The 15,486-nt window shown below is 41.9% G+C and overlaps 2 protein-coding genes across 5 annotated transcripts in view; one reads left to right on the forward strand and one right to left on the reverse strand.

Moving 5' to 3' along the window:
• Window positions 1–15,486, reverse strand: part of LOC140494495 (cystinosin-like) — a 69,634-nt gene that overhangs the window by 26,438 nt on the left and 27,710 nt on the right. For all 3 annotated transcript variants that reach the window (XM_072593735.1, XM_072593738.1, XM_072593737.1), the window contains 2 exons: window positions 11,071–11,180; window positions 822–959 (listed from right to left, as the gene is read on the reverse strand). In XM_072593735.1, the coding sequence (XP_072449836.1) occupies window positions 822–959; window positions 11,071–11,180 (248 nt within the window). The remainder of the gene's footprint in view (window positions 1–821; window positions 960–11,070; window positions 11,181–15,486) is intronic.
• The window catches only part of LOC140494496 (calcium and integrin-binding family member 3-like), an 88,102-nt gene continuing 73,461 nt past the window's right edge, over window positions 846–15,486 (forward strand). For both annotated transcript variants that reach the window (XM_072593739.1, XM_072593740.1), the window contains exons 1-2: window positions 846–972; window positions 4,201–4,487. Coding sequence is in view for 1 of the 2 variants with exons in the window: in XM_072593740.1 (XP_072449841.1) it covers window positions 4,465–4,487 (23 nt within the window). In the remaining variant the exon portion in view is untranslated. The remainder of the gene's footprint in view (window positions 973–4,200; window positions 4,488–15,486) is intronic.

The raw sequence follows: 15,486 nt of genomic DNA on the forward strand, positions 1-15,486 counted from the left end.
TTACATTTTTTGTGACACTGAGTTAGAGAAATTGGTTAGTAGTCATTAAGCTTGATCACATCCATTGATTACTAGTTTTAACATTGTCTCTTTTTGGTCAATTGATGTATCAATGCAGCAGCCTCACAGAAACCATGAGGTTAAGTGGGAGATGCCACTTTTGTGAAGCTAACTACTCAGTAACTCGCAGCTATTTGCAATTCACAATCTCAAGGTCTCTTTTCCGACTAAGAATTCTTGAGCAATTTGACCATTATCATGAACAAGCATTATTCATACGCCACTATTTTTGCAGCAGATTCTAGTTCTGGTTTTTATTATTACTTCAAGTATCAGAGACCACTGCAAAGAAAATTACCTACATGAAACTCCAGGTAGGCAGCTATTGAATTTTCATAGTAAACAGCACCGGGGCGGCACGGTGGCACAGTGGTTAGCACTGCTGCCTCACAGCACCAGAGACCCGGGTTCAATTCCCACCTCAGGCTGTGTGGGGTTTGCACGTTCTCCCCGTGTCTGCGTGGGTTTCCTCCGGGTGCTCCGGTTTCCTCCCACAGTCCAAAGATGTGCAGGTCAGGTGAATTGGCCATGCTAAATTGCCCGTAATGTTAGGTAGGGGTAGATGTAGGGGTATGGGTGGGTTGCGCTTCGACGGGGCGGTGTGGACTGGTTGGGCCGAAGGGCCTGTTTCCACACTGTAAGTAATCTAATCTAATCTTGAATATCTTTCAGAATGCAGCAGCATTTAAACTTTTTGTTCGCATCCACAGGATTTTGTATGTTGCTACGAACTCCTCACATTTGCTACATGCACCATTTACCTTTTACGTCGCCAGTTTTCGATCACTTGAGGGTAGAAGGAGATAGACCAGGCGAAGAAGTAAATCCAACCAATCAGCTGACACACGATTCTCAGGACATTACTCTGCACCACCAGGAAATGAATTCTTGCCAGAATTCTACAAAAACAAGGTGCTACAGTCTGATACACAAGTGACAATCACAAAGACAAAATGTAGAATGTGTGCATCACGCGGTGTCAATCCTTTGAAGATGCTTCAGGTGTAGGGGAAAAACAAAATGTCAAGTGATCAAAAGTTTACTCAGAACAGGGGAGGTTTTGAAAGGGAAATACTTGGTGGAGAAGGAGTTGCAAAGGCAGGATTTAGTAAGGAGGACTCCAAGCTTCAAGTGGAGATGTTTGATGATACAACCAAATGAAAGGAAGGAGGGATGGCTAAGTGGCCAGATTCAGGAATAGAATCCAGTTGAATTTGTAGTACTAGGGGGTGGTTACAGATTAAGGGAGACACAAGACCATAAAGGAATTTAAACACAAGAATGAAATGAAGGCTTATACTTGTTCTCACTGTTTAGATAACAGATCAAAGGACTGAAAGAATCCTTTGAGCTTTACTAGTCATCTCATGACAGTCAGGAAATGCATGGAGTCTTGTTTCTATTTAGCAACATTTGATTTAAAAATTGACCAGCTCCATTTGATACTCGTCTCTCAATACTGCTTTTAAAGTTCAGTCTGAAGAGATCAGTTTGCCTCAATGAACTGATGCTTCACTAGTCTGTTAGTTCATTATCCACCTAGCTAATAGGTTGTGCTTAGAAATTCACTTGTCTCTCTGGTGATCTGAAACATCCATCTGTTGAATATTCCAAATACTTCAAGAGGATGAAAGGTCACTGATGCTGTACGATGAGCCTATCTCTGGGTCAGAAATCCCACCTGCTCTAGAGGCATATTATAACATGTCTGAACAGGACAATGTTGAGGGACAGGCATGTGATTTGCTCCATAGGAGGGACAGTACAGTCATTATTGGCTGACTAGCCTCCTTCTGTGCTGTAATGTTGTAGTGTTGCAATGATTCTAAATATAAAAAATGATAAACCTCTGCTTCTTGGTATTGTTAATTCTACAATTCAAATTGAAATCAGGCTTGGTTACAGATTTAAATCGTAACCAGATCTTTTATCATTTGCCTGAAAATCAACACCGTTATTGACAATTTGCAGGTCTGGAAAAATGTCCATATTCCAACCCAAAGCAGCTCTACTTGTGAATCAGATTCATCTATTCAATCTGCCTTGTTCAAGATTATCTGCAATTACCAATAAACTCCAAATCATCGCTAACTGTGACTGAGGAGATAAACACCATTACTACCTCTGATTTACAGCCTCCCCACCGCCTAATTTTAGAAGGGCGTTTCTCACCCCACAATATGTAGTACGATTGAGTGAGCAGTGCTATCTTCAGAAAATTTACTTTTAAAATATACTTTGAGGCCTCCCTGACATGACTTCTGCCACTAATCATTTGCAACCCAGGTGCTGCACTTGTGATTAAGAACAGAGTTATCCCGATGTAAATTTCTGGGAAGGTTTAAGGCATCTAGCCCAAGTTTACAACAGTGGGGTAAGTACTGGAGTCATCCACATCTGAAGTTTGAAAATCCTGGGTAAGTGGAGTAGAGTTAAATAGCTTTTTATTTGTCGTTTCGACCATATACAACTGATACAGTAAAAACAAGACAGCATTCCTCCAGTATTGCAGAGACAGGTTTAAATGAGTAAATAGATGAACTTTGGCAGTATGCAGTGACAGAGATATTATGATGATAGGATTTTCCTTTGAATCATTGCCACAGAAGGCTGGGGAGGCCAGGTCATTGAGTACATTTAAAAACAGAGATAGATAAGTTCTTGATTACCAAGGGATCAAAGGTTACAGGAAGAAAGCAGGAAAATACGATTGAAAAGTCCATCAGCCATGATTAAATGGGCTGAATGGCATAATTTCTGGTCCTGTGTGTTATGATCTGATGGTCTTACGCTAGAAGGTTGGTGCCTGCACAGTTCAGAACTTGGAGCACTGCAGCCTTACCCATGTGTATATATTGTTGATAAATGTCATTTAACAAGTATCCTAGAAGGCTGGCTTGAGCTTGTAGGAAAAAGGAGAACTCAGACTAAAACATAATGGCATCAGGGGAGATACCACTAAGGCATTTGGTGTTTGTTGCTCAGGGGAATCTGAACAGCTAATGGACAGAGCTGAAGAACTATGAAGTAACAATCCCAGCCCTTTGATGCAGGCAGTCAAACACAAATTAGCAGAATAGTTCCTTTAGCTGTAAGAGCCTGCTCTACATTCAACAGGATCACCTTCCATCTCAAATGCTGTATTTCCACTCTCACTCCATTGTCCTTAATGACTTTAAAACCTTAAACCAAATCGCTAGCCTTCTGAAAATATTCAGTGATTTGGCGTGCACAACCTTCAGTGGTAAATTCCACAGGTTCACTACTTCATCTCAGTCTAAATGGTCTACCCTGTATCCTGAGACCGTGACCTCTGGTTCTAGACTCCCCAGTTACACAAAGCATTCTTCCCACATTTAGTCCATCCAGTTATTTGAAACGTATAACATTCTATCCAATCCCAGTCATTCTTCTAAACTTTAGTGAATACAGGCCCAGTTGAACCAATCTCTCTGCCTAAAAGGGTCCTGCCATTCCTAGTATCAACCTAGTGAATCTCTGCTGCACTCAGAATGCAAATACATCCTCCCTCCCTTTTCTATTCCACTAATCATATCCTTAAAAACCTCCAATAGATTTGTTAAGCTGCACTTTACTTTTATAAATTCATGTTGGCTTGCCCAATCCTGTTAACATTTTCCACATGTATGTGGAAGGGAGTTATGGGAGTTATCCCCAGATACAACTGCCCCAGGTCTCTATATGAAGTGGTGACAGTCCCAGCTCAGTACTTCCTTATACACAGCGGGGGATGATGATATCATCAGCAAGGTGTTCATGAAGTCTTAGCAGATTTTCATTCAATGCTTATGTTAGTCCCAAACAGAACATTGCCCACTTCATCTACAAGTTCCAAGTGGCAGGGGAATTGGCAGACTCCTTTATTAATGATTTATATTGTTTGGCCAGTCCAGTCATAACATGTTGAAGCTAATTCCAGATATAACAGTAAGAGTTCTCAACAACAAACTGATTTTTAGTAACCTAAAGATGACTCAAAATCCAGGCACACAGACCAGTATACTTGGCAGGCTTACGGAATTTGGATTCTAATGAACTCTGCAATACCAGAAGCTACAGCAAATGAGAGATTAAAAACAGCAAATAATGTTTGCAGAACATCTTTTTGTTTGTACCCAGAAACAATGCAGCAAAAAGCTTCAATGCTGAGGAATCAATCGAAACTTATAACTAATGGACATTTGTTGGAGTGTTGATCACTGGTTGGCACATCATTGATGGGCAAGCAAAGAGGCCAGAGATCACGATGAGAATGCTCACCCCGAAACAAAGAAAAGCAATAGCGAGGACTTGAGACTAACACTCGTGGAAAGAGCTTTGGATCATGGGCCCAGTCGACAGAACAGAGAACTTGGAAGCCAAGACTGGTTACCGCATGTCTTAATGGGTGATACTGTGTACAAGTTGTAAGTACATTTCTTGTTATTTATTTACTAATGTGACAGGAAAATACATTTAATTGTTGGACAACTGGTCCATCTCTCATTGGTTGTGCAAGTTAAGAGTCAGAGAAAGGGACAGCGCAACAGGCTGAGAGAAGATCGTGCAATTGAGATGTTATTGGATAGAACTCTCAGGCTTGATCCAAGTCCATCAGTTGTCTTGACCAAAGAGGTTTGCGCTGAACGATAAAAAGCCTGTAAAGTCAGAGAAAAGGTAAGTATTGTCATTTTGAAGTGCTGCCTTCATTGTGCAGGGCAATAGGATTGTACAACAGAAGACTGCCAATACTTTAACAGTGGCAGAATTGTCACTTTCTGAACTTTGAAAAGTAAGATCATTTTTTAAGAAGTAAGCCAAGTAAAAGAAAGATCACTTCCAGAACAAAGATAAATCTAATAACTGGACAAGAGGAAGATGACATGGAAATTGTCTAAATAGATATGGTTAACCCAACAGATGATGATTTGGACCAAGATTATTGGTCTGTAACCTTAAAATTCAAGAATTTTGATTTTTTCTCCCCCCATGATTCAGGAACAATTACTATGCCGCCCATCAATTTAGATTGGCCTCAAACTGTTTAGCTTTGTATCTTGATTTTTAAAAAAAAAGTTGTCAGAGTCTAGGAGGCCACAACCTTTGAGTTTTGAAAGATTTTAAGGAGCCTAGCTTTTCCAAGTATGTGATCAGCTTTACATCAGTCTGCCAATCATGTTGGGTGTGAGGGATGTTTTTTCAGTGCAACAATATCTGGGACATTTCCACATTTTCCATTTCAGCTACTAAAAAGCACAGTCCCCATCCACTCTACATTTCAAATAACCAGATTAGGATGAACTTTTGAGATCCCCTGTACATTACAAACGTGCTTTTTTAGGATAGTGGAAAGAGAGAGGTGATAATAGGGTTGGAAATACATTCTGTTAAACAGGAATGCTTTTAGTTAAATGTTTCAGACTATGAATGTTAAAAAATTCCAATTAACAACTTTGGAAACTGAGAAAGTACTTGGAGGGAGACAATTTAATGATTATGCAAATTAGCCTGAGGGGTAAGCTGTGAATACCTGTAACCTTAGTAGTCATGTGATAGGACTTGGTGAAAGATTGGAGCCTACATTGCTCAGAGCATGGAGTACTGCAGCCTTACCATCATGCACACTTTGTTAATTAATGTGGTTTAATAGAAAGCCTAGAAGTTAAGCCTGAACTTATAAGAACAGAAGAACCCAAACTAAAACATTACCATAAGACCATAAAATGGTCGGGTTTAGGACATTCAGCTCACCAAGTCTTATCCACCATTCAATGTTGGCTGATGTTTCTCAATCCATTCTCTACCATTTCCCATAACCCTTAATCCTCTAATCAAGAATCTCTGTCTTAAATACACTCCATGACTTGGGCCTCCACAGCCTTCTGTGGCATTGAGTTTCACAGATTTACTATCTGTCTGAAGAAATTCCTCATCTCAGTACTGAAGAGACATCCTTTCACTCAGAGGCTGCGCCTTTGGGAAACACTTCTCCACATCTGCTGGATCCGGCCTCGGAATTTTGCAAATTTCAATGATAGCACCCGCCATCTTTCTAAGCTCCATCGAATATAGACCCATAGTTTTTACTACTTCTCACATGACAAGGCTCAAGATCATTCTTGTAAATCTCCTCTGGGCCCTCTCCAACACCAGCAAACTCCTATTTAGATAAAGGGCCCAAAACAGCTCTCAGTATTCTAAATGTAGTCTGACCAGAGTCTCACTTAGCTTCAGCAGTACATCGCTGCTGTCATCAGAGTCCCTACAGTGCGGAAACAGGCCATTTGGCACAAGTCCATACCCACCCTCCCAAAAGTAACCCACTCAGATCTATTCCCTGACCCGATTACTCTACATTTGCCCCTGACTAATGCACCTAATCTACACATCCCTGAACACTATGGGCAATTTAGCATGGCCAGTTCATCTAAACTGCACATCTTTGGATTGTGGGAGAAAACCCACGCAAACACACGTCGAATGTGCCAACTCCATACAGATAGTCGCCAGAGGCTAAAATCGAACCCAGGTCCCTGGTGCTATGAGGCAACAGTGCTAACCACTAAGCCAATGTAATACCCATACATTCTAGGCTGCTTGAAATGAATGCTAACATTGCATTTGGCTTCCTGGATCCCAATGGCAATCGCTTGAGAGTTCACTACAGAGTCAATCAGAACCTCCAGCCTGATGTCAACAATAATGCAAGTCTTCCTCATGACAAATTCACATCATAGTGTTGACAGTTAAAACCCAAGTCATAGCCTATTACAGTTTTGACTTGAATTATTCCACCTTTCAAATTCACATTTGTGCACAATGGGCATATTAGCTCCTGGTCTGTCAGCATTTCAAACATAATTTTCCCTTTGTTAAAATTTCTCCAGAGCCTTACTCATTTTCATCACTTGCTTCAGCCCAACAACTCCCAGTTGTCCATATCCTGACTTCTTATGCCCACAAATAGTGTCATGACTTCAGGTGCCACAGCCCTAAACTCTAACTCCTTTCTTAAACATCTCTGCCTCTATTTAAAAGGTGTGCCGAAACCTACCCTCTGATCAAACTTTATTTTTATCCTACCTCAGTATCTTCTGTTGTTAAATGTCAAACACGGAGAGAAAATCCTCCTGAACATTTTGGTAGAGCGAATCAGGGCAGGACTTATACACTTAAATGGTAAGGTTTGGGCAGTACTGCTGAACAAGGAGACTTTTGAGTGCAGGTTCATTGTTTCTTGGAAGTGGAGCCACAGGTAGACAGGGTAGTGAAAGTGGCATCTGGTACACGTGCCTTTATTGGTCAGTGCATTAAGTATAGGAGTTGGGAGGTCATGTGGCTGTACAGGACATCGGTTAGGCCACTTTTAGAATAAGTCAAGAATCACAAGACACCGGGTTATATTCAAACAGGTTTATTTGAAACCGCTTGCAGTTTCACAAACCTGTTGAACTATAATCCAGTGTCATGTGATTTTTGACTTTGTCCACCCCAGTCCAACACCAGCACCTCTTCATAACTTCTAGAATACTGCATTCAATTCTGGTCTTGTTGCTATAGGAGAGATGTTGTTAAACTTCAAAAAGAGTTCAGAAAAGATTTACAAGGATGTTGCCAGGGCTGGAGGGTTTGAGCCATAGGGAAAGGCTGAATACACTAGGGTTATTTTCCCTGGAGGGTTGGGGTTTGAGGGATGATCTTATAGAGGTTTATAAAATCATGACGGGCATGGATAGGGTAAATAGACAAGGTCTTTTCCCCAGGGTAGGGGAGTCCAAAACTAGAGGACAAAGATTTGGTGAGAGGGAAAAATTTGAGAGAGATCGTGGTGGGCAAGATGTTGGAGGGAATCCTGAGGGACAGGATGTACATGTATTTAGAAAGGCAAGGACTGATTTGGGATAGTCAACATGGCTTTGTGTGTGGGAAATCATGTCTCACAAACTTGATTGAGTTGTTTGAAGAAGTAACAAAGACGATTGATGAGGGCAGAGCAATAGATGTGATCTATATGGACTTTAGTAAAGCGTTCGACAAGGTTCCCCATGGGAGACTGATTAGCAAGGTTAGATCTCATGGAATACAGGGAGAACTAGCCATTTGGATACAGAACTGGCTCAAAGGTAGAAAATAGAGGGTGGTGGTGGTGGATGGTAGTTTTTCAGACTGGAGGCCTGTGACCAGTGGAGTGCCACAAGGATTGGTGTTGGCCCTCTACTTTTTGTCATTTACATAAATGATTTGGATGCGAGCATAAGAGGTACAGTTAGTAAATTTGCAGATGACACCAAAATTGGAGGTGTAGTGGGCAGCGAAGAGGGTTACCTCAGATTACAACAGGATCTGGACCAGATGGGCCAATGGACTGAAGTGGCAGATGGAGTTTAATTCAGATAAATGCAAGGTGCAGCATTTTGGGAAAGTACATCTTAGCAGGACTTATATACTTAATGGTAAGGTCCTGGGGAGTGTTGCTGAACAAAGAGACCTTGGAGTGCAGGTCCATAGCTCCTTGAAAGTGGAGTCGCAGGTAGATAGGATAGTGAAGATGACATTTGGTATGCTTTCCTTTATTGGTCAGAGTATTGAGTACAGGAGTTGGAAGGTCATGTTGCGGCTGTACAGGACATTGGTTCGGCCACTGTTGGAATATTGCGTGCAATTCTGGTCTCCTTCCTATCGGAAAGATGTTGTGAAACTTGAAAGGGTTCAGAAAAGATTTACAAGGATGTTGCCAGGATTGGAGGATCTGAGCTACAGGGAGAGGCTGAACAGGCTGGGGCTGTTTTCCCTGGAGCGTAGGAGGCCGAGGGGTGACCTGATAGATGTTTGCAAAATTATGAGGGGCATGGATAGGATAGGATAAATAGGCAAAGTCTTTTCCCTGGGGTCAGGGAGTCCAGAACTAGAGGCATAGGTTTAGGGTGAGAGGGGAAAGATATAAAAGAGACCTAAGCGGCAACCTTTTCACGCAGAGGGTAGTACGTGTATGGAATGAGTTGCCAGAGGATGTGGTGGAGGCTGGTACAATTGCAACATTTAAGAGGCATTTGGATGGGTAGATGAATAGGAAGGGTTTGGAGGGATATAGGCAGGTGGGACTAGATTGGGTTCGGATATCTGGTCGGCATGGATGGGTTGGACCGAAGGGTCTGTTTCCATGCTGTACATCTCTATGACTCTATCTAAGTGGCAATCTTTTCACAGAGGGTGGTGGTGCGTATGGAATGAGCTGGCAGAGGAAGTGGTGGAGGCTGGTACAATTACAACATTTAAGAGGCATATGGATCGGTGTATGAATAGGAAGGGTTTAAGAGGGATATGGGCCAAATGCTGGCAAATGGGACAAGACTTACTCAGGATATCTGGTCGGCACAGACTAATTGTACCAAAGGATCTGTTTCCGTGCTGTATATCTCTATGACTCTGGAGACTGCAATCTTCACTGCATTCCATGGCAACACCCTGACCACTAAGACCAAAGATTGACAGTTAATTGCACAAATGACAGCTCCATGCTTCTCATGCTGGAGCAACTGGCCCCTTTCCCATGGTTGTTTCTTGCAGCCTCATCCTGATATATGCAAGATGAAAAGCTTCAACCTCTTGTCTCCCTTCAACGATGGGTCCACGGGTCCTAACTACTTCTTTACTATCTAATCACTGTGCCTCTTCCTTTCATCTTGCCCCAATGAATGCAATATGTTAGTGAACTTAGCACACATGCTTAGTGTTCTGGGCAATGTCCAATGGTTCAACTAAATGTTACTCTAAACAAATCACAAATACCCTGTCAGATCTTCAGTTACAGATTACAGTAAACCTGCAACATAATGATAATGGGGTCTTTAAGCATCCTAACATTGACAGGAATAACAACAGTATAAACAGCAAAAAGCGTCTTCAGGATAATTTTTTTGATCAGTATATTTCTATTGCAAGGAAAGATCGTCAGATGCAGTTTTCGGAAATAAAGTGGGTCATGTGGATCGAGTGTCAGAATTGGAGTTTTTCAAGAGCAGTATTCATAGTATTGTATTTTTGAGATGGAAAAGAACAAGCAGCAATTTATGGTGAAAAAAATAAAGAGAGAGAAGTTAATTGGACGATCAGTGCAATTTGTCCCAGTTAAATTGGAATTTGGATTGTCTATTAAAAGATAATAAGACAACTAGTTGTATTTAAAGTGAACACAAAAGAACATATTTCAACTCAAACAAAGGAGAAAGGCATGGCTACCAAAACCAGAGCACCTTGAATGGTGAGAGAGATGTGTGGGCTGAAACAGGAAAAAAAAGGGGAGTATGATACGTGGAGAGATATCTGAAATGCGGCATTTTGATAGGAACAATATTAAAGGGAATGCTGCAAATCAAGTGTCCTGGGGCATAAACATACAAATTGTTGACCAATCCTATATTCAACAAAGTATTTGGAAAACCATGTGGGATCCTGGGCTATATAAATAGGATCAACAAAACACAAAAGTTAGGAAGTTATGATAAATTTTTAGAAACCACTGATTGCGTTTCAACTGGAACAGTTGGTCCTAATCTTTGGCAAGGATATGAAGGCTTTAGAGATTTCAGATTGGCTTCAAGCTCGAAGGATGCCAGTTACATGGATAGGTTAGAGAAGCCTTTCATCATATGGAAAAAAAGATGGTTCCAAGATTTAATAGAGGTGTACAGAATCATGATGGATTGAGATACTGAAAACAAGATCCAAAGGACACAGATTTAAGGTGCATGACAAGAGAAAGGACACTGACATGAGGAAAATCCTTTCTGGAAACAGTGAGTTGTTAGAATCTGGAATACATTTGGTCAAGAGCGTAGTGAAGGCAACCTCAATTATGGCTTTCAAAAGGCAATTAATTAAATCAAGAGCTGATGAGAAAATGCTGCCAAAAAAAAAAAGCAGCAATAGAATAGGTCAGCTAAATGGCTCTTCTGTAAAGCTGTCCCAGGCTGGATGGACTGAATGGACACCACCACAATATCTACCCACCTGGTCACATTGCTGGTGCAGTTGTTTTCAAGGTACACAGTGGTCTGACCAACCTCAACTCCTCTGACTGGTAAAACCGTTGAATTCGCTGAGTGAGAAGGTAATGTAATCTGTTAGAAGAAAATATATGAAATGAACATTCCTAATGTGCAAAGCAACATAGAAGGGGATCAATCAGAAGTGTGTGGCACAAAATATTTCTGATTAGAAAATAATAAAGCAGAGTGTACTGTAACAAAACAACCAGACCTGTTAATAAGATGAACTCTTTGGAGGCTCCGTGGGCACCCAAAGCCAAGTGACAAGGACAAACTGGGTTCTTGACAAGGCAAGCTTGCCTTCAGCCAGAAGCTTAGGGATGCTGCTCACAACTGTTTCTATACTGTAGATAATTGTTGTAGAATAAGGAACAACTTTACATTAGTTGTCCAAATGAACAATGACTGGATTAAAACAGAAAATGCCAGAGAAACTCAGCAAGTCTGGCAGTTTCTGTGGAGAAAGGCAGTCAATAATTTGGGGGAAGAGTATGGGGGAGAACAGCAGTTAGGCAAACAAAGGAACAGTAGTAAGAAAAGCTGCTAATGCGGACCATTACTGGTCTTGTAATGACTCCTGTAAAGACTCCATTTCATTCTCCAAGTTTCTCTGTCACATCTGTTCTGATTCCACACTCCATAGGGAGGGCCTCAAAATGTTCACTTTTTTTGTCCAGAGGATTCCACCACCCTGGTTGACAGTATCTTCACTGTGTTGACCCATCTACTACACTTCTGCCCTCAGCTCTCTCTTCTCTTCCACAACACTGATAGTGTTTCCCGAGACCTTATTTTCCTTCTCACTAGCATCCACAACGAAAAGATCATAAGACCCCACTTCTATCGCTTCTAGCAAGGTGCCACACATTCACCTTCCCTGCCTGGTCAGTTTTCTGCACGGACTGTTGCCCCCAGTACACCCCTGCCCCACTCCTAACACTATCCCACACCCCCAAGGAATCTTCCTATGCAATTGCAGAAGATGCAACTCCTGCCCATTTATTTCCTCACTATCCAAGGCCCCAGACACACCTTTCAAGTGAAGCAGCGATTTAGTCAATCTAGTTTACTGTATTCACTGCTCACAATGTGGCCTTCTCTACACTGAGCAGACAAAACATAGACTCAGCGGTTGCTTTGTGAAACACTTGCAATGTGTCCACAAGAGTGACTCAGTTTCTGGTTGCCTGCCACTTCAACACATCACCATGCTCCCTCTGCAACATTCCTGTCTTGGACCTGCTGCAGCAAAGCTCAGTGCAAGCTGGAAGAACAGCAACTCATTTTCTGCCTGGGGATCCAGCGGACTTCAGGATTCAATATCAAGTTTAATCATTTTAGGGCCTAAGCACCTTCTTCCATGTCCTTTACCCAATCCCACATCTAGCCAACCACTTATGGTCCCCATTATTGGCTTTCCTTTCTCCCTGGCATACCACCTGTTGCTCTCCATCTCTCCACTTATCCGATCACTCCTTTTCTCTCCCTCATGTTGTATTGCACATACATCAAAGGGTAAAAGGATAACAAGCAAAACAGTAGGATTGATTAAGGATAACAGCAGTAACTGTGTATGGAGCAAGAGGATTCAGGGAGGATTGTAAATTAACACAGATTCTAAATGGATCAGTGTTCACAAATGAGACAGATGATATGGATATAGAAATCAGACAAAGTCTGTGATATAATTAAATAAACTAGCACAGAGAGAGAGAGAGAGGAAGTTTGAGTACTCTGACAAGCTTAAATGTAGGCAAATCTCCAGAGGCAGATGAAATGTATCCCATGATGTTGAGCAAGCCAAGAAAGGAAATAGCAGAGGCACTTGCAAGAATTCTCAATTCTTCTCTGACCACAAGAGAAATGATGGAGGATGGCCAATATAATACCAGTATTCGTGGAGGAAGCAAGGGATAAACCAGGAAACTATAGGCCAGTCAGTCCCCACCTTGGAGGTGGGGAAATTATTGGAAGCAATTTTGAGAGACACAACTCCTATTCATTTGGAAAGGCAGGGATTAATCAAGAACAATCAGCATGGTTTTATTAAAAGGGAGGTCATATCTGACCAACTTGATTGAAAAATTCAAACAGGTGTCCAGGACTGTACAGGAGGGCAATGGTTTTGATGTTGTCTACTTAGGCTTCAGCAAGGCACTTGATAAGGTTCTGCAGTGGAGACTGACAGCCCAGGAGATCAGAGGAAATCTGATCCACAATTGGCTGAGTGACAGAAAGCAGTAGGTGATAGTTGAACAGTGTTTTTCTGACTAGTGGGGTCCCACAGCAGTCAGAATGGGGGCCCTTACTGCTCATAGCTTTTTAACGAATGATTTAGATTTGAACGGAGGACAGTTGATCAGTAAGTTTATAGACTATTCAAAAATTGATTGGTTGGTAAATAGTCAGCACGAAGGCCTTAAACTACAAGAGGACATAGATGGGCTGCTCAGTGGAGAAAACGGAATTCAATCCAGATGAGGTGATGTACTTGGGCAGCATAAATAAGGCAAGGGCATCGTGAATAGTAGGACTCTGGGAAGCATTGATCAGAGGGACGTTGGTTTTTACAAACACCAGTCCCTTAAGGTATTAGGATGGGTGGATAAAGTGGTTAAGGAGGCACATGGTATTCTTGCCTTTGTTAGTTAAAGCACAGAGTATAATACTAGGAAGGTTACAATGGAACTGAAAAAAGTGTCAGTTAAGCCACAGCTTAACAGTATTAAGACACAGTATTGTGTGCAGCTCTGGAATCCACTTTATAGGAGGGATTTTATTACACAGAAGAGGGTACACAGTAGATTAACAAGAATGTTGCCTGCACTGTAGAGTTTATGATGACAGATTGGACAGACTGGTATTGTGTACTTTTGAGCAGAGGAGATTGACAGGGGAGACAATAAATTATGGATGGACAGGGATGCATAAATTATGAGGGGCATAGATAGGTAGACAGGAATAAACCTTGCCCCTTGATGGATGGATCAATAGCCAAGGAGCATAGACATAAATTGGCGGTGGGGAGGATGAGTGCAAGGGTTTATTAGAGGAGATGTGAGGAGGAACTTCTTCACCTAGAAAGTGGTGAAAATCTGGGACTCGCTGCTTGTGAGGTGAGACCTGTACAAACTAGACGGGCTACACTTCGGCAGGACCCAGGTGGATATCCTTGGATGGAGTACTGGGTAGTGTGTTTGGGGAGGGTTTAAACTAGTCGGGCAGGAGGATGGGAACCAGAGGAATAGGGCAGTAGATGCAGAAATTAAGGGAGAAGTAGAAACCAAGACAAACATGGGTAAGAACAAGAACAGGCAAGGAGACACTGTTGAAAGGAGCAGGGAGGTGGTCTGGAATGCATGGGTTTCAATGCATGCAGTGTAGTAGGCAAGGTAGATGCATTTAGAGCTTTGTTCAGTATTTGGAACTATTACATTATTGCAATTACAGAAACTTGGCTGAAAGAGGGACAGGACTGGCAGCTGAATGTCCCAGGATTGAGATGTTTCAGGTATGATAGAAGGGCATGTAAAAGGGGTCAGAGAGTTGCATTAATGGTAAAGGAGTATCTCACTGCTGTACTGAGGGAGGATACATCAGAGGAATTATGCAGCGAGGCAGTATGGGTAAACTCAAATAGGAAACGGTCAAATCACAATGCTGGGTATATACTACAGGCCTCCCAGTAGGACATGGTGGAGAGAGCATGTAGACAGATTTTAGAAAGATGCAAAAATGGCAGGGTTGTTGTGGTGGGTGATTTTAAACATCCTCTATATTGACTGGAACTCATCACGGTAGGGGCTTAGATGGGACAAAATTTTTAAGGAGCATTCAGGAGGGTTTTGTGACAAAGTATGCAAACAGTCCAATCAGGGAAGGGGTTATACTGGACCTGGTTTTGGGAAATGAGCCCAGCCAGGTGAGTGAAGTTACAGTGGGGGAGCATTTGGGAAGTTGTGAGCATAATATAGCAAGTTTTAAGGTACTTATGGATAGGGAAAACAGCAGTCCTAATGAGGTGGTGTTAAATTGGGGAAGGCAAACTACATCAATATTAGACAGTAAACTGGAGGATTCTGATTGAAGGCAGCTGTTTGAGGGCAAATTCACATCAGACATGTGGGAGTATTTAAAGTGACAGTTGATAAGAATTCAGGGTAGGTACATTCCTGTGTGAATAAAGGATAGGTATGGCAAGTCACATGAGCCTCAGATGACCAGAGATATTCTGACCTTGGTCAAAAAGATAAAGGCAGCATACGTAGGAGGATGGAAACTGACAAAGCCCTTGAAGTATACAAGGGAAGTAGGAAAGGATTTAAACACGGAAATAGAAGCGCTCTAAAAACAAAAAGGGTCATTGCAAAGCATTTAG

The sequence above is a fragment of the Chiloscyllium punctatum genome, chromosome 24, assembly GCF_047496795.1.
Source record: "Chiloscyllium punctatum isolate Juve2018m chromosome 24, sChiPun1.3, whole genome shotgun sequence".
Lineage (NCBI taxonomy): Eukaryota > Metazoa > Chordata > Chondrichthyes > Orectolobiformes > Hemiscylliidae > Chiloscyllium > Chiloscyllium punctatum.